This window comes from Oncorhynchus clarkii, chromosome 1 (genome assembly GCF_045791955.1).
Source record: "Oncorhynchus clarkii lewisi isolate Uvic-CL-2024 chromosome 1, UVic_Ocla_1.0, whole genome shotgun sequence".
NCBI lineage: Eukaryota > Metazoa > Chordata > Actinopteri > Salmoniformes > Salmonidae > Oncorhynchus > Oncorhynchus clarkii.
Genome location: NC_092147.1, coordinates 32,010,417 through 32,033,424, shown reverse-complemented (window position 1 = coordinate 32,033,424; position 23,008 = coordinate 32,010,417). Strand labels below are relative to the sequence as shown.

Genomic DNA, 23,008 nt, shown 5'->3' with positions numbered 1-23,008 from the left:
GGCTAAAACACAACATCACTGCTACTGCCAAGGCTAAAACACAACATCACTGCTACTGCCAAGGATAAAACACCACTGCTACTGCCAAGTCTAAAACACAACATCACTGTTAGTGCTAATACTTAAATAGGCTACTCTCCTCCTCTCTCTTCTACCCGGACTAGTGATGTGCTGACACTCTGAGCACACTGCCAACTCAGGGGGTTCAAAATAACAGACTACGAAGGCCGCCTATTTGGAGAGCATTAGGATTGCTCCAGTCTGAGGCATTACTCTTGAGCAAGTCAATACACTGGTCTGCAGAATTCGATTTTCCAGAAAATCACTTCAGTTCTGTCACTCAATGAGAACAGACAGGGCAGAGATATAACCCTACAAGTCTTTGATGAGCGACAGATCAGACAGAAAGACAGTACCATTGCCACATTTAAGGTCTATGTGAAATAACAACGAAGTGTAGTTTTAGTAATGTGATGAATGTGCTGAGGGGTCCATCCCCAGGTAGATAAATGACAGACATGTTGAGGTTCAGGGGAGGGTGTGTGAGAAAGTAGGCACTACATCCTTTAACTTTTCTAACTTTTGATTGCAAGTAAACCTTATGACTATGCATATGGACTATGCATGGTATCTGAAGTCAACTGCAGCTGGCATCTGCATTTGTAGTGGTCCACCTAAGGGCTTAGGAATATAGATGAAGACCTCTGGGTCAATAGGTAGTCGGTGATCAGGTCAACCACCATTGTGCGCGTCCACACAGTCGTGGGTGAACAGGGAGTACAGGAGGAGACTAAGCACACACCCCTGAGGGGCTCCCGTGTTGAGGGTCAGCATGGTGGATGTGTTGTTGTCTACCCTCACCACCTGGTAGAGGCCTTCAGAAGGTCCAGGATCCAGTTTCAGAGGGAGGTGTTCAGTCCCAGGGTCCTGAGCTTAGTTATGAGCTTGGAGGGCACTATGGTGTTGAATGCTAAGATATAGTCAATGAACAACATTCTCACGAAGGTGTTCCTCTTGTCCAGGTGGGAGAGGGCGGTGTGGAGTACAATAGAGATGGCGTCATCTGTGGATCTGTAGGGGCGGTATGCAAATTGGAGTGGGTCCTGGGTGTCTGGGAGGATGGTGTTGATGTGTGCAATGACCAGCCTTTCATGGCTACTGATGAGTTGCTACGGGAAAATAGTCATTTAGACAGGTTACCTTTGCATTCTTGGGCACAGGGACTATGGTGGCTTTCAATGACAGCTAACAGAAGTTGAGTGATGCAACAGGATAACAACCCCAAAACAAAGAAGTAAATCAACAACAGAAAACATGCATTCTGGAGTGGCCCAGTCAGAGTCCTGACCTCAACCCGATTTAAAATACTGTGGCATGACCTCGAGAGCGGTTCACACCAGACATCTTAAGAATAAGGTTGAACTGAAACAGTTTTGATAAGATGAATGGTCCAAAATTCCTCCTGACCGTTATGCAGGTCTGATCCGCAACTACAGAAAACATTTGGTTGAGTTTATTGCTGCCAAAGGAGGGTTAACCAGTTATTAAATGCAAGGGTTCACATACCTTTTCCCACCCTACACTGTGAATGTGTACATGGTATATTCAATAAAAACATGAAAACGTGGAATTGTTTGTGTGTTATTAGTTTAAGCAGACTGTGTTTGTCTATTGTTGTGACTTAGATGAAGATCAGATCAAGTTTTATGACCCATTTATGCAGACATCCAGGTAGTTTCAAAAGGGTTCACATACTTTTTCTTGCAGACTGGGTTAGGGAGAGGTTGAAAATGTCAGTGAAGACACTTGCCAGCTGTGTGTACCTGTGTGTCTATGTGTGTTTGTGTGTGTGTGTGTGATTCATGCCCTTCAGTAGAACCCTATTCCCCTGAGTGAGAAAAAACCCAGTGTCTTCCCAAGGTAGCATGTGATAAATGACTGTATCTCTGTACCATTTCGCCTCCGCCACTCAGTCGCTGTAAAGGAGAGGAAGGAGAGAGAGGAGGAGGACTGTATTGGATAGGTCATAGTGACATGAGTATTTTCAATTTCTATTATTTTTGTTATATTTGGACGTTGGGAATTGATTTAGCGATTTCTTACTAAAGTGACTTTCTTAAGGAGAGGCATGTTTCATTGTGAAAGGGGAAGTGTATCTCTCTCATTTTGTCCCTCGTGTAAGGTCCTTTGGATATAGCAGTGCTTTGTGAGAGTTGTGGTGGACCCTGGTGGTGAGGGACATGAGGATAGTTGTAACTGATCCATGATGACAAATGTCTGCTCTGCCAGAGGGGGGCAGTCACGTACCACAAAACAGACAGTGATGTTTTAAAGCAAAGGCATGTCAGCTGTCAAACCATAATATCATTAACCTGCAGAGATTTCTGTTTGTTTTTTTGTTTTTATCATAGGACGAGATGATGAATCATCGAGCATGAATTATAATTTCAGTGCCTGTAATTTATAATACTTATTAAATACTGGTGGTAATTGGGCTGTGTGCTGTTAGCTAGGTCTATCTTTCGTGTATGGAATATCATTGTGTGTTTTTTACAATTTAAAATACTGCAATTGTATTACAACTATTGGCTCATGCTAACAAAAGAGAAAAACTGTAACAACAACCAAATGTCTCATCTCAATGTGTTGATATTCGAAATAGATGATTATGACCAAGCCCACTGTGGAGGTTAGTTTCTAAAGGGGACATCTGCAGTTCAAACAACAACGAAGCGGTAATCCCACCACAGTTTTAATATAAATCTGAGGGCTGCGGGTGGAGACATTCACATTCATAGACAGCTATGGATGCAAGGACTGAACAAGCGTGAGATTAATGTTATAGCTTTAACCATGGCCGATATTCAATTAGATTGGGGAATTGGAAAATGAGCTATTTAAAGGTAATTTCCTATTGAGCTGACATTTACAACATTTACGGTGAATGTTGTCACCGCGAACACAGGAACCTTGACTTTAAAACGTGTATTGCAGACAAAGCCAATCAGATTGAATCCCAGTCCAAGTTTTGAGGCAATACAGTATTTGTTCACAATTACATTATTAACAAACGATTGAGTAAAACAAGTTTATTTTGAGTTATGATGTGGTACAACAGTTGAACTAAGCTCATTAGGCATTTAGAAGTTATATTATTCTAGAATCAATGGGTATATACTGTATCATTAATTTAAAGTGCAACTATTTATGTACCAATTGCAGAGTGCCCATGACTTAGTAGCATTGTGGTAGAGTAACAGTCTGAGATATAACAAATAGCAAGACAGGGTCAGTAAAACCAGGCTTTAGGAATAGATTTTTATTAGAACAGTAGACTACATCATCATCATCATCATCATCATGCCAAACACAGTCAATACAGCAGCATCAGTTTACTTCCTCATTTACACTCAGCAGTCCTGCTAGTGGTTGAAGTTGGCTGGAGATGACCGGTACAGAGAACCAGCACCTTTTATACTGAAGAATACCGGTTCTAAAATAGGAACTCTGGTTTGGTAAAATTAAAGTCTGAGTACTTCAGTTATGCACTACTTAAGTGTTCTTCAAAGTATGTCAGTACTTCCAGTAATCGATTGTGTGCCTTATATTTCCTACTGCAAATAGAGTATTTACACCTCAGTAACAGGTTAACATGTACTGCCTCTAAGCTAAGAGCATACCATCAGAAACAACATGAAACATTACACAGTTATATAAACAAAGGTACACTAGAATGGCGTTCACATGCAATTAGCACAGTGTCATGCTGTTGGACCATAGGATTTACTCTTCAATGTGTATGTTATGTTCACAACTACATTCCAGGTTCACTGTGTCTGTCTCTGTTGAGATATTCCAAAATAAAACACATCCTGAAGTACATAGAAAACACATTTAAGGTACATAATGTAGTGATTCTGCTGAAAATACATAGACAAACAGATACACTATGCTCCTGGAAAAGAACACAATACCTGTATTTTGCTGGAAGAGTATGGTACGCTATGTAGTACATTTGCAGTCTGACATGGACATATACGGTACATTAGTGGTATGCTAACTATTGTAAGAGAAGCCTGCATGTCCCAAAAAACACCAGTGGTCTTTTTTTAATGAGTGGAAAGTATTTGCTCTGTTAGTTGGTCCTGTTTGCCAGCATGTACATGTTACATTGCATTCGGAAAGTATTCAGATCCCTTGACTTTTTCCACATTTTAGTACGCCTTATTCTAAAATGTATTAATTCGTTTTTTTCCCTCATCAATCTACACACAGTGCCCCATAATGACAAAGCTAAAACAAGGCATGAAGTCAAAGGAATTCTCCGTAGAGCTCCAAGACATGATTGTGTCGAGGCACAGATCTCAGGATGGGTACCAAAACATGTCTGCAGCATTGAAGGTCCCTAAAAACACAGTGGTCTCCATCAATCTTAAATGGAAGAAGTTTGGAACCAGCAAGACTACCTAGAGCTGGCCGTCCGGCCAAACTGAGTAATCGGGAGAGAAGAGCCTTGATCAGGGAGGTGACCATGAACCCGATGGTCACTCTGACAGAGTTCCAGAGATCCTCTGTAGAGATGGGAGAACCTTTCAGAAGGACAACCATCTCTGCAGCACTCCACCAATCAGGCCTTTATGGTAGAGTGGCCAGACGGAAGCCACTCCTCAGTAAAAGGCACATGACAGCCCGCTTCGAGCTTGTCAAAAGGCACCTAAAGAATCTCTGACCATGAGAAACAAGATTCTCTGGTCTGAAAAAAAACAAGATTGAACTATTTGGCCTAAATGTCAAGCGTCACATCTGGAGGAAACCTGGCACCATCATCCCAATGGTGAAGCATGGTGGTGGCAGCATCATGTGGGATGTGTGGGATGTTTGTCAGCAGCAGAGACTGGGAGACTAGTCAGGATCGAGGAAAAGATGAACGGAGCAAAGTACAGAGAGATCCTTAGTGAAAACCTGCTCCAGAGCGCTCAGACTGGGGCGAAGGTTCACATTCCAACAAGACAATGGCCCTAAGCACACAGCCAAGACAACGTAGGAGTGGCTTTGGGACAAGTCTCTGAATGTCCTTGAGTGGCCCAGCCAGAGCCCGGACTAACATCTCTGGAGAGAGCTGAAAATAGCTGTGCAGCGACGCTCCCCATCCAACCTGACAGAGCTTGAGAGGATCTGCAGAGAAGAATGGGAGAAACTCCCCTAAAACAGGTGTGCCAAGCTTGTAGCAGCATACCCAAGAAGACTCAAGGCTGTGATCGCTGTCAAAGGTGCTTCAACAAAGTACCAAGTAATACCAGTATTTGTTATATTTCAGTTTTTGCTATGTGATTATGGGGTATTGTGTGTAGATTGATGAGGAAAAAACACAATTGAAACAATTTTAGAATATGGCTGTAAAGTAACAGAATGTGGAAGAAGTCAAGGGGTCTGAATACTTTCCGAATGCACCCTAGATGTAGGTGTTATCATAAAGTAACAACAACAGGGTTATAATGATAGAAAACAATAAAAATAGATGTTACAAAATGTTTTCTGAAATAGATCAACTTATATAAAATATTTTTTTCACAATGTACATATATCTATGAATATGTGTGTGTTGGAAAACAAGTTTTGTATGCACATTGAGTAATTGATTCATTTGAACAACATGTGACAGAGTCGATGCAGAGACGTCAAAGTTTTAGGGTTCTATTCTATCCGAATCGAGGACGTTCAGTGTTACAGCATGATTGAAATTGAAAGCCAATGTTCCCACGTTGGCGGAGACTGCATTCACGGTAAACGCTGCATGCGTCATCTCAATCAGGAATGACTTTACATTTCTATCACGCAAACTTTAACGCTTCAGCGAAACAGATTTAATAGTTTAGCTGGGATGCAGTGGTTTGACTGAAACATAAACTGAAGAAAACATTTCATATAAAGTCAACTTCAACTGTGTAACATATTTTATTACAGGGCTCTGAACAAATCAAAAAGATAAACATGAAAACAAAACATGAAAACATTTGTGTCTTGGAAGGGAGAGATTATATTTACACTGAACACAATCACTTTCATAATCTCGTTGGATACTTGTTTAACCTACTGCTAAATTCAATTGTTTATGGTGAAACAGCATCATGTAACAAGAAACCCGCAAACCATTCCCTTTAGTACAAGAATGTGTCAAAGCATATTTACATGTCTGATTTAAGTTAGAATAACATCTTTAGTTATAAATCCATGGCTACTGAATTTTCAGTAGCCATGAATTTATTTTCTTGCAGTGCTCGGGCATCCTCCTCTCTCCTCAGAACTCTTCATATCTCATAGAATCTTCTCAACATCAAACCGTTGTGCTTTACATGACCTGTATTTTATAATTGTCCTTGTGATACACACATAAGGTACATCCCCTGCTCAATCATGTATGTCATAAAACACTGTCATCCCTTGTTCTAAGATAGTGGTTGTTAATTGAAGATACCCACTAAATCTGGGTGGACAACAACGATGAGCTATACAAAGCCGTGCTACTGCGGAGACAGAGCCATGTTTTCATTAGGTTATTCGATAGTAGAGAGAGCATGTAATTACATGAAGTCCAGTCCTCGTGTTGGCTAACACTGTCCCGCCATGGTGCTGGGGCCACAGAGGCCAGCTGAGATAATAGAATATAATAGTACTGTATCATCCTGTGTCTCTGTGCCGTGTCACTGTAAACATGGGTGCCCACGCAGCCTACACATCGACCAGGGCGGGATATTATTGCCTTTGTTTCCAGTTGAGATTCTCTGTACAAAGTCAGTGTGGAATGAGTCTTTATCTCTGTATGGGGCAGAGGAGGCAGGGGAGGAGGTTCGGAGGGTGTTCGTGAACGAGGAAAGGGTATGTGGGTTGGGGGTTGGAGGGTCATGGGATTCAGTGGGTGAGAGGTCAGACGCTGCGGGGGGCTCTCTCCAGTTCGTGGGTCCGGCGGTTGCGGCCCTTCTGCCTCTCCTGCAGGTGTTTCCATTTGGCCGCCAGGCTGTGGGCGTGCACGTGGGTGTGAGCATGCACGAGGCCCTGCTGCTGCTGCTGCTGGTGTAGCTGGTGTAGCTGGACCTGTTGGGATAGGTTTGCTTTCTGCCTCCTCTGCTTCCTCTCCCTCTTCCACACCTGCTCACAGAACTCATCCACGCTGTTCAGGGTTGGGTGGTTCACTAACGACAGGAAGTCACGGTACCAAAGCTTCTGATTGGGTGATTCCCGGGCTGTGGACGTGTCCCGGGCGGTGGTGTGTGTGGTAGCGGTGTGTGCGGCGTCTTCGTCATCACGATGAATGAGATCGTCGAGGCGTTCAGTGTCGATGACCTCCAGGGTGACCTTTAGGAGCGTCTGCATGAAGCCGTGTTCTACTGCCTGGCACACATACATCCCAGAATCCTTCTTGTCCAACGTGCGGATCAGCAAGCCCTGCTCCGTACATACAAAACGATCCTCTGTTTTGATCTGCACAGAAAGGAATAATACAATGATTACTTCACTCGACTTGATTTTACTTTACATACTAAGATAAACAGTACTACATTTGACATCCATTATTTTGAGTATTTGTTTACATAGTCACAGCACAGGATATAGTATCTATAGTAATACAGAAATCTGTATGATATGCTGGAATCAGTATTTCATTAATTTATGGACATCATGATTGAAATGCTATCTGGAGTTCTACAGTATGTCTAAGATTTCGTGAAAGCAGGTTTCATACGTCTCGTCTTCGGTCGTCGTTGGCTTGTTGGTACTGCCAGTAGGTGAGTGCTTTCTGGGACTTGGCGCTACACTCTAGGAACGTACTGCTGTTTTCCACTCCATACACTGTCTTATCCAGCACCGTGGGCTGCCCATTCAGGTTATCTACAGACACACACACACAACAAATAATAGTGTGAACACTACATGAACTCAGCACCATTATAATGTGAATAGAGGAATACTGCATGATGAGGTTTGTTTGTAAATACATACCTTGATGCTGCAGATCTGAACACTGGGTTAAAGGGTCTCCGTTCCTGATGTCCTGTCTCCTTGTCCTCCTGCAAAAACACATGTCAACAGTGAGTTGGTGAATGTACATGTGTGTGGTTCTGGATGTGCTGTGCTGGTGGTTGTGAGCCAGGCTGATAAACTAACACCAGTGAGCTTCATACCACTGTAGACCACAGGCGTAGTTATAATTACAGGGTAGCTGAGACTGAGGAATTCAGACCTAATTAATCAATCACTCACTCTAACTGCTACACAGCCTGAATCACACAGTCACACTCAGTCAAAGACACAGAGGGGTTGGATTCCAAACACACACACACACACACACACACACACACACACACACACACACACACACACACACACACACACACACACACACACACACACACACACACACACACACACACACACACACACACACACACACACACACACACACGTATTGTAAATAATGACGGAACAAACAACGGAATATCCAGAGTGAAAAACAAAACAGATATTTATTAATTGAGAAATAACTAGTCTCTTCTCTCACATATAATCTCTTCCCTACAGGGCAGTTTTCTCAGAGAGTATGAGAGTCTAAAAGATGTAGAAATATGAGACCTTCAGGCTAAATCTCAAATCAATAACCCAATGGAGACTTTATGAGTGGGTGAAAGGTTACAGTGCACACACACACACACACACACACACACACACACACACACACACACACACACACACACACACCTCCTATACACAGAACTGTTAACACTTTATTTCACCCTGCGTTCACCCAGACATTCTGCCTGCAGGTACGACTGACACTGGTTCTCATTGCCAGTAAACACAGTTCAGGTTATTCTTCTGTGTCTCAGTGAGAAATGAGACCTGGCTACCTTCAGGGCTTTCTGGCTCCAACACAAGGCCTGCTCTATTCATCATCAGACCCACCTCTACAGAAACACAGCTAGCTGACATACTGTATATCCTTAATCTGTGGATATGAATAATCCCTCCGATCTGATTTTCTCTTCTTCATAGTGTACCCACTATGTGCAGACTTTGAATGACAATAACAGTGCTTGAAAGTTAACTGTGCAATGAGTGTGTGTGTGTGTGTGTGAGCATACCTCTTGGCCATGGGAAAGTATCGTGAGCACTCGGTCCCGTCCCAGGCACAGTAAGGGTCTCTAGCCAGACAGCACTCAGCACAGGCCTTCCCGTACACCTCACAGCGATGCAAAGGCATCTGGGATACACCCAGCTCTGAGCCGAGGTACAACTGTTGCTGTGGAAACAGAGAGAAAATATTCAAAATACCTGATCAAATTGATGCATTATTCATGTATTACGCATAATGGTTTAGACATTTTCTCAGAGCCACGTAGTGTTTTTACAGTAACAGAAAGGCCACATCATATTATTATTGGTGTTCGGCAACTTCTATAGCACACCAGTACAGTTTCTTCCTTCCTACGTATGAGAAACCAGGTCATTGACATCCTAACAATGGACTTCTGTCTTAGTCAGCATCATGTGAACATCTTACAATGAGTGTCGCTTTTCACCCTATAAAGCCCTCAGTCTAGGTGTGTCACCCATGACCTCGACAGGACACATCAAGTCTATATTAGAAATACAATGCAATTCTATGAATAGCATAGCTTTCATTCAGTTAAATTCTTCTTCTATGGTAGTGTCCCTCTCCTCTGCAGCTCACTGTGTGAGTTGGCGTGTTGAACACTAGTTGGCGTGGATGAAAGCTGACTACCAGTGAGAAACACTACTCCTGCATTACATATGAATGTATCTAACTCTGTATGTCAGAAAGATGATGTATCCCTTATTTAGAGGCTGGATCCGTACACCTGTCGTTTACGAAGCAATAGCATCTGATTTGTAGCTTCACTAAGGCCATGGTTCTGTAACGTAGGACTGCCTCGTCTGTTTTCCCGTATAAATGTTTATTGTGACATCCATTCCTTGTCTGTCCTGCTCATGTCATGAAGGATATGATCAGCGTTAGTTACCTGCTTTGTAGAGAGTTTCATCACTGTAATAGCAGCTTGTTCCTGGGAGACAATACATGAACAATTGTACAAACACAGAAGCCAATTGTGATACGTTTTGGGTTATCATCGTACCTTAGCTGTATGCGTAATAAGTATGTACTAATGTGGTGTACATGTCCTTTTATCTGTATACTATATCAGTGGGTGTAAGCTACCCTGAACACAGTCATCTCCTCCAGTAGAATCTCCTCCAGGTCATGCCAGGACCCTCTGGGGATGGACACCACCTTCAGCACTGTCCCCATATCTACAACACACACAACATACACACATTACATTACTCAGTGTGTGTTTGTGTGTGAGTGCACACAATTGTGTGTATGTGTGTGTGTGTACCTGTGCCTATGAACATGACGTCGTACTGTCCGTCCTCAGCCTCCACTCTGTCCACCACTATCTGTGTGAACTGGTAGTCTGTGTCCGTCTTGACTATGATTGGTCGGTTGTTGATGGGGTAGACGGGGTTAAACATCGCCGGGTGACCTCTGGCAAATGTTATGACATCATCGGGCAAGTCCTTTGTCGAATCAAATCCACCGAACGTCTTGCTGGGGCACTGTGGATTCAAATACACAGATTACAATGTGAATCCTTACTCTCATGTCCCATTTAATCCACTAGTTTACAATACTGTATATGGTAACACTTCTAAAAGTGCTGTAAATGCTTTATGTATAGCCCCTTCAAGTAAAGTGTTCCCCTCCCCCACCCAAAGACCCCGTCATGCCCTTACCGTTCCGGGCCGTGGGTATGGTACCCGTCCCTGGAAGGGAACCCACTGGTAGTTAGGGCCGTCTCTGTGGGCATATGGACCTAGAAACACCCTTCTGATGTCTGCCATGCTGTACAGACACACTGCTGAACCCTTGAAGATGTTACTGAGGTAGAGAGAGAGAGAGAGAGAGAGAGAGAGAGAGAGAGAGAGAGAGAGAGAGAGAGAGAGAGAGAGAGAGAGAGAGAGAGAGAGAGAGAGAGAGAGAGAGAGAAGAGAGAGAGAAAGAGAGAAAGAGAGATAGAGAGAGAGAGAGAGAGAGAGAGAGAGAGAGAGAGAGAGAGAGAGAGAGAGAGGTAGAGGTAGGTAGAGGTAGAGGTAGAGAGGTAGAGAGAGAGAGGATAGATTCACACGTCTCCAGCAAAAATCTTTAACAGGATCCATACACCTCCAATGGGAGTTTAAACAGGTGACTGGCAGGTGTACGTACCTGGATGTAGTGAACACTGCATAGATAATGGGATTTTTGGGATCCTTAGAGCTCATCAGAAACACATCCTCTGAGAACAAAATAACCTTGAAGTGTTAGCCTCGAGAACAAATCACAATACAGTAGCAGAAATATACTGTAGATGATTTTGTTTCCCCATAACATATCCAAACACACTACAGGCCCTCTTCATACCCACACAGGCACACACACCTGACATAGAATACAACACATGCACAGTGGTAGTTAAACACTCACGTAGTTCGTCAAAGTGAGTGTCTATGCCGTTGAGTCCAGGTACAGAACAGACCAGTCTGGCCTTCAGGAACGTGGTCCACTTGTTCACTAGACTCCTGTGGCCTCCAAAGTCATTCTGATAGAGGGAAACACACCAGAATGAACCTCTCAAACATTTACTACATCCCGCCTACAAAACAACACTACAATGCTGCATTTTAGAACTATGATTGACACCCGAACAGGCAACAGAATCTTACAGATTCTTATATTACTTTATCAAAACAGTCTGTGTTTGCGTGTTTGTTTTTCTGCACACGTCGACACAATGCAGGCTCCCGGTGTGAGAAAACAAACACATCCACACCCAGATCCACAGTGATTTATTGCGCTCTATTAACACTGACACGCTGTATAATGAATGGATTGTGTTGAGTGGAGAAGAGCAGATTCCTCACATACTGAGAGATCAGGCTGGGAGGTTGTGCACGCTACTCGGTGGCTGAGGAGACACTAGTCTGTGCCAATACTAGCCATTATCCGAACAGTACCACCATTGTTACGTAGTCTCTCTGCCGTGTCTCTGGCTCCAGTGTCATGTATTAGCCACCTCTCCCTCTCAGGTTTCCCTCAGTAAGAGGAGAGCCACACCAAACACAACACACCTCGCAGCTAAATATAACCGGAGAGGAGAGAGATACCTGGTTATGAAAGCATCCGTTGAGGAAAACACGGCGTCACTCATTTCCTCTGTTAGAGATAGAGGAAGCTGTTTTAGTCTGAGGTGTCTGAGTGTGTTTGTGTGTGTACCTTGCAGAGCTGTCCGATGCGTGCTTGAGTAGCCTTCCCTGCGTGTTCCCCATCCATAGCGTTCTCTCTGAAGAACAGGTAGATCTTGTCATCCTCTTGGTTGTCACTCTCTGGGATCAGATGGACACTCACAAACCTGGGGTCTACACAAAAAAAATTACAAAATTAACAAATAATGAAATAGGGAATCCATGACTTCTTCCCCAGTAAAAACCTTTACATACTGTGTCTGCTACCACACCCTCTCTGCAGTCATGTCAATAACACCGAGGATTTAACACTCGCTCTCCACTCTCTTCTCTGTTATCTTGCTCTGAGAACAACTTTCTGTCTCAGCTTCTGTCTGTTTGTCTTTTTAGTTTCTGTCTTTGAGACACTTTCTGTCTCAAATTAAGATGGTTTTAATCCGGCTCGTCTGCATGCCAACAGACAACAGACTTTTAGCAAGCCTAGGCATCCGCTTGGGGAGCTAACACAAGTCTTCAAGAATCAAGCAAGGTTACTCATCATGCAAGCATAGTTCAATGAACTGAGAACATCAGAACTGAGAATGTTCTTTATCGCCATCTCACCGTTCAGCCAGCGAGAGTCGTGTTGCTCTGTTCTGATTGGGTGATGCTGTCCCAGCGTACGGAAAATTGCAAAGTCTCTCCCCATGAAGTCAGCTGACGTCCCAGAATACAGTTCGCCATCTGAAGGACAGAGGAGGAGGACATTATCAGGTGTGTGTATGAGTGTGTCTCATGACCTTTCATGTACAGGTGTCAAGTGTCTGTATTAGTCTAGTAGGTACATTATGGTGCCTGCAGCCTTAACAATACAGGTAGAATGTGTTGTCACAAGGAACACAAGGAGAGAGCGACAGAGGGGTCATGGGCTGGAAAATGACCATCTTTTGGTTGGGGTGATGTGATGTCATATAGTGGTTCTGGTGATGAACATGTTGAAGAAATGAAGCTGACACACACAGGTTTGCACACACACATCTACCTCTCTTACAGGCTTGGAAATTAGAGTGTGTCCACTGTAGAGCACTACACATGATGAACACTTTATTGCAGGGCTGCCCAACCCTCTTCCTGCAGATCTACTGTCCTGTAGGTTTTCAGTCCAACCCTAATTTAGCATATCTAATTCAACTAGTTAAGGTCTTGTTGAGCAGCTAATTAGTAGAATCAGGTGTGTTAAATTAGGGTTGGACTGAAAAACCACAGGACAGTAGATCTCCAGGAAGAGGGTTGGGCAGCCCTGCTATACTGCATATACCCAGCCCTGTCATTTATCCACTTCCTCTTAACTGTAAATATGCATAATGAATGAGTGGCGATGAGAGAAGAGGTTTAACTTCCTCTTTATGTGTGTGAAAAGTTCTGGGGTAAATTAGTGCCTTGATAAAGAAAGTTGAGTGTGTGAGTTTGTTTTGGGTCACTCACCAATGAGCATGGATGCTGTGAGCAGCTTGGGGTCGTAAGGGCTCTTCCCTCGACCGTTCTCTATCTGGGGCTCCAGCCTGAACACACTGTCCTGTTTACATAAGAAATAGGTCAAAAGAAAGAGCATTTAGAACTCAGATTTTACCGCAAGTCCGATTGACATCAATGCATGATGTTGGCGTCTTGGAAAAAAACATTGTATCTCTATTTTTGCAGATTTTGATATTTTACATTCTCATAGAGCCGGGCTCTCCAACTCTGTTCCTGGGGAGCTACCATCCTGTAGGTTTTCACTCCAACCCTAATCTAGCACACCTGGTTCTAATAATTATCTGGTTGATAAGCTGAACCAGGTTAGTTACAACTGGGGTGGGAGCGAAAACCTACAGGAAGTTAACTCCCCAGGAACAGGGTTGGACACCCCTTTCATAGAGTCACTTTAACATGTGGGCCCAGCAGGGCAGTTAAGAGCGGGGACGACTATTCTCAGTGACATTCTCCCTCTCTAATTCTCTGCAGTCTAATGAATAGGAAAAGCCTGACTCACTGACATTACGAAGAGGAGGTATAGAACACACGCAAACACACAGCTTTTCATTTGTAAAGTAATGAATTGAGGATGTTTTGGACGATGGAATTTTCCACCTCATTTACTGAACGAATAAAAACATTTTTCTTCAAGCCATCAGTGAATCATTACAATTCAGAGAATACCGCCACGGTTTATAGTTATAAATCGAAAGCCAAAACCATAATCACACATTATAGTGTAGAGTTTTTGTTAATACTGTAATCTGGCTGCAGCTCATATAAGGCTTGAATCAGACAGCAAAAACCATGACATTCCCTCTTCCATGGCTTATGATGTCATATTGGTCAGTAAATAGCAGAACACTAGAGCTAGATTACTAGAGTAAGCAGACTGATGGGTGGACAGAAAGATGAATACATGTGTGAATAGTTACAATGCAGGTGGGTGTACCTCTAGTTTCTTCCCCACCTCCAGGTAGGCACAGACAGGGTGGAAGGCTCCGGTTCCACATACATACAGATGGGTCTGGTTAAATGGCTGTAACACCTTGATGAAATTAGAGCATTCACTCTGGAGATAGAAAAAGAGAGAGATTTTGTATATATTTTTTAACCTTAATTTAACTAGGCAAATCAGTTAGGAGAAAATTCTTATTTACAATGACGGCCTACACCGGCCAGACGCTGGGCCAATTGTGCGCCGCCCTATGGGACTCCCAATCACGGCCGGATGTGATTCAGCCTGGGTTCAAACAAGGGACTTTAGTGACGCCTCTTGCACTGAGATGCAGTGCCTTAGACCGCTGCACCACTGCATATCATGGGTACGCAGGAGATAAACAGACTATTAAAACAACTAACGTACACAGAGAATAAAGCTTTCTGAAGCTGTTGGGGCAAAATCATGTCCTGTTGACTTGGGTCAAAACCCAGTCCTGCCCATTTGGGTCAAAACCCAGTCCTGCCCATTTGGGTCAAAACCCAGTCCTGCCCATTTGGGTCAAAACCCAGTCCTGCCCATTTGGATAAAAACCCAGTCCTGCCCATTTGGGTCAAAACCCAGTCCTGCCCATTTGGGTCAAAACCCAGTCCTGCCCATTTGGGTCAAAACCCAGTCCTGCCCATTTGGATAAAAACCCAGTCCTGCCCATTTGGGTCAAAACCCAGTCCTGCCCATTTGGGTCAAAACCCAGTCCTGCCTATTTGGATCAAAACCTAGGACTGCCCATTTGGATCAAAACCCAGTCCTGCCCATTTGGGTCAAAACCCAGTCCTGCCCATTTGAATCAAAACCCAGTCCTGTCCATTTGGATCAAAACCCAGTCCTGCCCATTTGGGTCAAAACCCAGTCCTGTCCATTTGGATCAAAACCCAGTCCTGCCCATTTGGGTCAAAACCCAGTCCTGTCCATTTGGATCAAAACCCAGTCCTGCCCATTTGGGTCAAAACCCAGTCCTGCCCATTTGGGTCAAAACCCAGTTTGTCCATCAGAAGTAAGCACTCCTATCCAACCCACTCTGGACTTAACACAACATCACATACAGTAGAGCTATGCGGGAAAACAAATGTTTAGGTTGAGGGAGTAAAGGGCATCTGAAATCAGAATAAAATAATAATCATCTATGAATAATATTCCAAGAATATGCAGGGAACTACTTCAACTACATGTGAATAACAATGTTGGGGAAAGGAACAGCCCTGATTGGTTATACTGTACCAATGCTGTTGTGCTGTTTCTGCTGTTTCAGAGATAATCCAGACTGTTGTGCTGTTTCTGCCGTTTCAGAGATAATCCAGACTGTTGTGCTGTGTAATGACTCAACAACTCGCTGTTCAGATTGAGGCCAGTAATCTGTAATTCTCAGTATTTCTCTCTTTATTTAATGATCTCTATATCTCTCTCCTATATTTCTCTCTCCATCTCCCCCTCCCCATATACACTGAATGACCTCTCTCCTATCCTGACTCCTGATCAGAAAGGCTCAGGGATTTTATGATGGACATCAACAGTGAGACTTTTTAATGCAGAAAAATCCCTGCAACTTGCCTGCAACGCACCAGCAACCTTCCCACAACAATAAAATGTTACGAGCATTACATACTGTAACCACATCTGAGTTTACTGTTTAGTGTAATGAGTGTAGTGTAGTGTGTCTGTCTCCATGCTGTAAAGCCTGTTTCCCGTGATCTGTCAGCTCGTGCCTGAGCAGGCAACAGGCCTGACCTCACATGAAAATTAATGTCATCACACTGATGGGAAAAAGAGAAAACAGAACCACAAATAATGCATGACTAAATTGATCTGACTTTATCAACAGGAAGCAGCTCTGTTGATTGGGTATGCCTTTGTTGTCCTCCAAAGAGCTGTCTGACATTTCAGGGTGGTTTAGCTGGTTGTGCAGATGTGCAGATTTAATTAATTTTTCCCTGGCTCTGTGTATCACCCTCCTTTCTTCATAGATGTAGAGTAAATTAGAAATGTCTGCTTCTATTATTTTCTCTCTCTCATCTCTCTTTCACGGTCTTCCCTGCGGCATGTTCACAAGTGTCTTTGCTCAAGTTCATTTGTTCAAGGGCATCTGTAGTCCTGCTACCTCTCTCTCTCTCTCCTTCTCCCCTCTGCCCTCTTTTTCTTCCTCTCCTCCCTGTTTCCTCTGCCCTTCACACACAAAGACCATCCTTCAGGGCTCCCCGCTCATCCCTTCCAGAATGTTTACAGAAAACACACACACAAAAGACCTGATGGCCCTTCATATCAACCCCATAGAAACTCAGCATAGCTTGACCTTGTGCCTGTGAACTCAGTGAGAGACGCAGCGGAGCTATGATTTTATATTGCAGTCAACACATGGCCCCAGGCTGTGTCTGAGAGGGAAGTCAGAAGGGGAGAGATGGAACTGTCTCTCTGTCTTTACACAATGTACTGCTTGCATTCAGACAGGTATACAGGACAAATATACACGACTGAGCTAGTCATGCAAGAAGGACATGTGTAGCATAGAGGTGCTGCTGGTATCGACATCACTCTTCTTAGACTGAGGAAAACACACACCTAAATGATCTTGGTATAGCAGTGGGAATTTCTAATGCCATATGACTGTGTAGACAGAAACCATGCTCTATTTAACAAATCAAATCAAATCAAATCAAATGTATTTATATAGCCCTTCGTACATCAGCTGATATCTCAAAGTGCTATACAGAGACCCAGCCTAAAACCCCAAACAGCAAGCAATGCAGGTGTAGAACGGTGGCTAGGAAAAACTCCCTAGAAAGGCCAAAACCCTGGAAGAAACATAGAGAGGAACCAGGCTATGTGGGGTGGCCAGTCCTCTTCTGGCTTATACCAAAATAACCGTCTCTACACAGCCATAGCTGATGTTACAGTAGGACACTGCTCCTGTGTTGAAAGTAGTGACTGTAAGCCCATTGGCTGTCCACTGTTAGCCCCGTATCCCAGTGGTTAGGTCAACTGTTCTATTGTTAGACCAGGGGAGAACGACTGTCCCCTCGCATTGTGAATTTCAAGTTGAAGGCCGACTGCAGTACTGCAGGCATTGTTTCCAGAAACAGGATACCCCATTATAGTGAATGGGAAAATGACAATCTTTGTGGTCAATATTGGTGGCTATATATACAGTATATAAAATAAAAATCAAATCAATCATGGTACCAACAATTGTTTCTATTTCACCAGATGTATGTCCTTGAACTGATTACTTTAAAATCACACACAGACAAAGGATAATTTAGTTGCTATTGGTAGTCTGCAGTACCCAGCCTTCAACTTAAGATACACTGAGCTAGCCTGCAACGTCACTTCCTAGAGTAGCTCAAACTGCGCATGCAACATTTCCAAAAACATGTAGCAAGATGGTGACATGTTGATATGGCACTTCCTGATCATCAAATGTGCCACTGAGCATTCTCATCGGAAACAATGGGGTGACTTCATCAATGGATTTTTTTTACAGTCTAGTTGGACTCTAGTTGATTAAGTTCATGTAATCTTGGCAAGGGGATTGTGATCAGATTCCGAGCTTCCTGTCCATGTGTCAACACACAGATGACATAAACCCACTGTAGTGTAAAAAGTAGTACTTCGGGAGGGAGAGATGGTGTAAGATGAGGTAGCTACTCACCATTAGGTCCTTTCCTGCCCATTTACACTCGTCTCTTCTGGAGGTGGAGGCAGGCCACGGGATCTACACAGACACAGAGAGATAAGGATACTTCACTACACAATACACATAGATATAATAACCTTAATCAGCCACTAGCAATCCTAACTTCAACCAGTCCCTAACCCTAAACCCTCGACCAAGCAGCTGTTCAGCTAACAAGCCTTAAATTAGCTGAGGTGGTTCTGCCAGCAACGTTACTACAAAATGCACTTTTGTAGGAGGAAGCTCATATTTTATGAGATTTCATTGATGTGTATGTGTCTTCTTGCGGACCTGTGTATGTTCACATGTGTATATGTGTGTGGTGGGTGTAGTGGAGTCACAATGCGATTTGTTCTCCACTTTGTTTTTGATTACGCATTATTCATCCAGGTGTGCGTGGAGTGGCTAACATGCCAGTGTGAGATCCTGCACGACAGCTCAGATCTGAATGAATCATCAGCCGCTTCTCTGTAGAAACCATGGACAATGATAGAGGCCTCTAGGTGCCAAAAGGCTGTATTAACATAGGCAGCGCCATTGAGTGCTTCCACCATTTTAATGTAGTCACCTTGGTGGGACTTCCAACTTTATTGGCTTATCCCTCCAGGTGACCCTGTTAGAGTCATGTTCAACCGGGTCATCAGGAGGGATCAGCCAATAGTAAAGAAGAAAATGTAATTCTTAAAAATGGAAATTGCCTCAATAGCACTGCCTACGCTGTCACAGATGTTATAATGGCACAGATTCAAAGATGAGTCCTCTATCTATCTCTATGGTAGAAACAGAGTCCCCGGCTGAAACTGGCTAAGACTGACAGGGGTGAGATAGCTACAGACGTAAGATCTTAATTTGATCACCCTGTTGCAGGATCATTTTCCTGAAATGCAGGAAATGTTAAATGTATAGGCTATTTGAGGTTTAAAAAGGTTTCCAAAGTTTGTAATTTCCACCCAAAAATTTCAGACATGAGTTTCCCTTACGAAAAGTGTATCCACCCCTAAAAACTTGTTCATTAACTATAATCCACATAATAACTCACATTTCCTTTAGCTGCAGGATTATTTTCCTTCTGTAGCAAACTGGCTCGAATTAAGATCCTACATCTGTATAGTCAGACAGACTACAAGCAGACAGACTATGGTGTATATATGCAAGTGTATTGATTATTATGCGTTATAAGTGTATTGTAACTGTTACCTGTGCCATATCTCTGCTGATGTTGACTAGGTTGAAGGAGAAGATGTGGTCCTTGGCTCCCACCACCAGACGACCCTTCTCCTCGTCCAATAGGAACGTGTGGTAGGCAGAGCTATTCACCTGGCCCTCAAACGTCACCAAGTTATTAGACTCCAACATCTCTGGAGAGGAGAACAGAGAGAGAGAGAGAGAGAGAGAGAGACAGAGAGAGACAGAGAGTTTGAGGGATATATGTCTGAAATTGTCCAGGTCATTGGAACGTAAAAAGAGAGAGAGAGAGAGCATTAACAATTGGTAACCATATACTTCCTATAGTTTGAAAAGGGGAATTAGTGAAGTCTTAGCATAGAGCATCTAATAGAACAGCATCTAATAGAACAGCATGTTGACCTGTCCCCTCAGTATATCATAATGTCAGAGGGGAAACATCCCATCCCCACATGAAGACACATCCTACACTCTCCCCATAGCAGAACCCTTTGAAGAAACCTTTTTGGTTCCTGTAAAAAAAATAATTGTTCCATGGCAACAAAAAAGGTATCTAATTGGAACCAAAAAGGGTTATCCTATGGAGACAGCCGAATAACCCTTTTGGAACCATTTTTCCTAATAGCGTAGCAGCAGGGACACGATCTCAACTCCAATAGCCTGGTGAGGTACCAGAAAGAGATTTAATTTAAAAAATGTTAGTGTGATCTCTCTTGCCCAATCACACATTCTCCCTCACACCCTCTTCCCCACACTAGTTTGTGTCCAGCAAATATGTATTCTATGAATCAGATGCAATGACCAAATGGTGGCAATGACCAAATGGTGGCAATGACCAAATGGTCTGGCTGGGGGAACTGACCTTGACTGGCCAGCCAAGCAGATCTGGACCACAGAACAAACTCACAGCGGAAAACTGAGACAATTCTCCATACAGAATGACCAGCCTGTCTCAGAGTAGACACTGGCGAAATCACTGCAATCCACAACAACCATGAGGTCATTTAAATTGGTGTATTAAAATGTGCACAAGATCTGTAACAACCACCATTGAACATTCCCCAAAAGTTCTCATTCGGTTTCCAGCTAATCTAATAACACAATGTACATGTACCCGTAATGTTTTCCCAGCAAACCATCATTGGTTCAGTGAACGTTCCCAGAACATTCGTTAGGTCGCTGCAAATTTTCTCATAACACAAGAACTGTCCATTTGTGGTGATGATTATAGAATGTTTGTATAAAACAATCGCCGGAGGTTGCAAGACCTTTCCTACAAAATAAAACATTTAGGGAAGCTCAGCGTTACACCGTGAATGAAATTTAAAAGCAATGTTCCTGCTTCAGCAGAGAATGCATTCACGGTAAACGCTACATATGTCGGCTCGATCGGATATTAGCTTTATATTTATGTTGCGGAATCTGTAAAGCTGAATCATTACAGATTGCATAGAGTCCTTAATCTATTATTTAAGGTTCACAGAATATTTCATTAGGTTGTGGGAACAGTCTGGTGAGAACATTGTGGGGACATCACAAAAGATATGCTCCCAAAACACAAAACTGTCCAGTTGTACAGATGAGTCTACAATTTTTTTTTTAGGATGCAAAAAATATTCACCTGATGTTACAAAAACATTCCACACAAAAACATTCCACACAAAAACATTCCACACAAAAATGTCCACACAATAATATTTCTCTCTGGTATGTATCTTGTCATATCCCCACAATGTTCCCATAATGTAAATAAATGTGTTAGGACATTTTTAAGAAAATAAAACGTGTTCTGGGAATTTTCTTGCAACATCAGGCAACAGTTTTTTGCAACCTAATAGAACAATTGCAATAATTAGCACAACTGGACAGTTTTTGTGTTTGGAAACTCTTTTGGGAATCACATACAACGTTCCCACAACCTAATGAAATATTCTGGGATTTTTTAAAGAACAGATTAAATGTGTTCTGGGAACCTTCTTGCAATATCAGGTGAATGTTACCTACAAACGTTCTATAATCATCACCACGACTGGACAGTTTTTGTTTTATGAGAAAATTTGCAGTGACCTAATGAATGATCTGGGAAACAATTTTAGTTTTAGTCTTCCTGTAGGCTCTGGTGAACCACTTCAAACCACAACAACCATTAGGGCAGTGTCAAAAAACAGCCCAGTATTGTACAATACAATGTTTGCAACCTGAGGGGTGTTATTTTGACCGCCTTTCAAGATGAAACTGTAACCTTTACCTGCTGCCAAAATTGTTTTCTCACACCTAAATCTCTCTCACACTCCATATCTAACACCACACACACACACACACACACACACACACACACACACACACACACACACACACACACACACACACACACATACACGTACCCACCCACATATGCACACACCATTCCTTCTCACACTCTCTCCTCACCCAATGAACCCACCAACACCCATCGCCCACACCAGCTGACCACCCGTACATTTGTGTGTGGGAGGGAGAGAGGGAAAGAGAGGAGGGAGGAAAAATATAAGGAAAAATATCAAATGATGAAGAGGTATTGTGAATCTTGTGAATAAGTGAAAGTCAGGAGGAGGGAGGGACAGGGAGAGAGGGGAAGAGACAGGGAGAGAGTGCAGGACAGGGAGAGAGTGAGGGACAGGGAGAGAGGGGAAGAGACAGGGAGAGAGTGAGGGACAGAGAGAGAGTGAGGGACAGGGAGAGAGTGAGGGACAGGGAGAGAGAGGGAGGGACATGGAGAGAGTGAGGGACTGAGAGAGAGGGGAAGAGACAGGGAGAGAGTGAGGGACAGGGAGACAGGGGAAAGACAGGGAGAGAGTGAGGGACAGGGAGAGAGGGGAAGAGACAGGGAGAGAGTGAGGGACAGGGAGAGAGTGAGGGACAGGGAGAGAGGGGAAGAGACAGGGAGAGAGTGAGGGACAGGGAGAGAGGGGAAGAGACAGGGAGAGAGTGAGGGACAGGGAGAGAGGGGAAGAGACAGGGAGAGAGTGAGGGACAGGGAGAGAGTGAGGGACAGGGAGAGAGAGGGAGGGACAGGGAGAGAGTGAGGGACAGGGAGAGAGGGGAAGAGACAGGGAGAGAGTGAGGGACAGGGAGAGAGAGGAATAGACAGGGAGAGAGTGAGGGACAGGGAGAGAGGGGAAGAGACAGGGAGAGAGTGAGGGACAGGGAGAGAGGGGAAGAGACAGGGAGAGACAGGAAGAGACAGGGAGAGAGGGGAAGAGACAGGGAGAGAATGAGGGACAGGGAGAGAGAGGAAGAGACAGGGAGAGAGTGAGGGACAGGGAGAGAGGGGAGGAGACAGGGAGAGAGTGAGGGACAGGGAGAGAGTGAGGGACAGAGAGAGA

At 43.6% G+C, this 23,008-nt stretch overlaps 1 protein-coding gene across 2 annotated transcripts in view; it reads right to left on the bottom strand.

Moving 5' to 3' along the window:
- Nucleotides 1-5,939: 5,939 nt before the first annotated feature.
- LOC139405875 (semaphorin-3ab-like) overlaps nt 5,940-23,008 on the bottom strand; it is a 29,531-nt gene continuing 12,462 nt past the window's right edge. For both annotated transcript variants that reach the window (XM_071148316.1, XM_071148323.1), the window contains 16 exons: nt 19,656-19,816; nt 18,435-18,497; nt 14,744-14,863; nt 13,762-13,852; nt 12,901-13,020; nt 12,329-12,471; nt 11,540-11,654; nt 11,282-11,351; nt 10,813-10,957; nt 10,416-10,635; nt 10,235-10,326; nt 10,038-10,079; nt 9,138-9,295; nt 7,999-8,066; nt 7,742-7,887; nt 5,940-7,479 (listed from right to left, as the gene is read on the bottom strand). In XM_071148316.1, the coding sequence (XP_071004417.1) occupies nt 6,925-7,479; nt 7,742-7,887; nt 7,999-8,066; nt 9,138-9,295; nt 10,038-10,079; nt 10,235-10,326; nt 10,416-10,635; nt 10,813-10,957; nt 11,282-11,351; nt 11,540-11,654; nt 12,329-12,471; nt 12,901-13,020; nt 13,762-13,852; nt 14,744-14,863; nt 18,435-18,497; nt 19,656-19,816 (2,309 nt within the window). In that variant the 3' untranslated portion in view covers nt 5,940-6,924. The remainder of the gene's footprint in view (nt 7,480-7,741; nt 7,888-7,998; nt 8,067-9,137; nt 9,296-10,037; nt 10,080-10,234; nt 10,327-10,415; nt 10,636-10,812; nt 10,958-11,281; nt 11,352-11,539; nt 11,655-12,328; nt 12,472-12,900; nt 13,021-13,761; nt 13,853-14,743; nt 14,864-18,434; nt 18,498-19,655; nt 19,817-23,008) is intronic.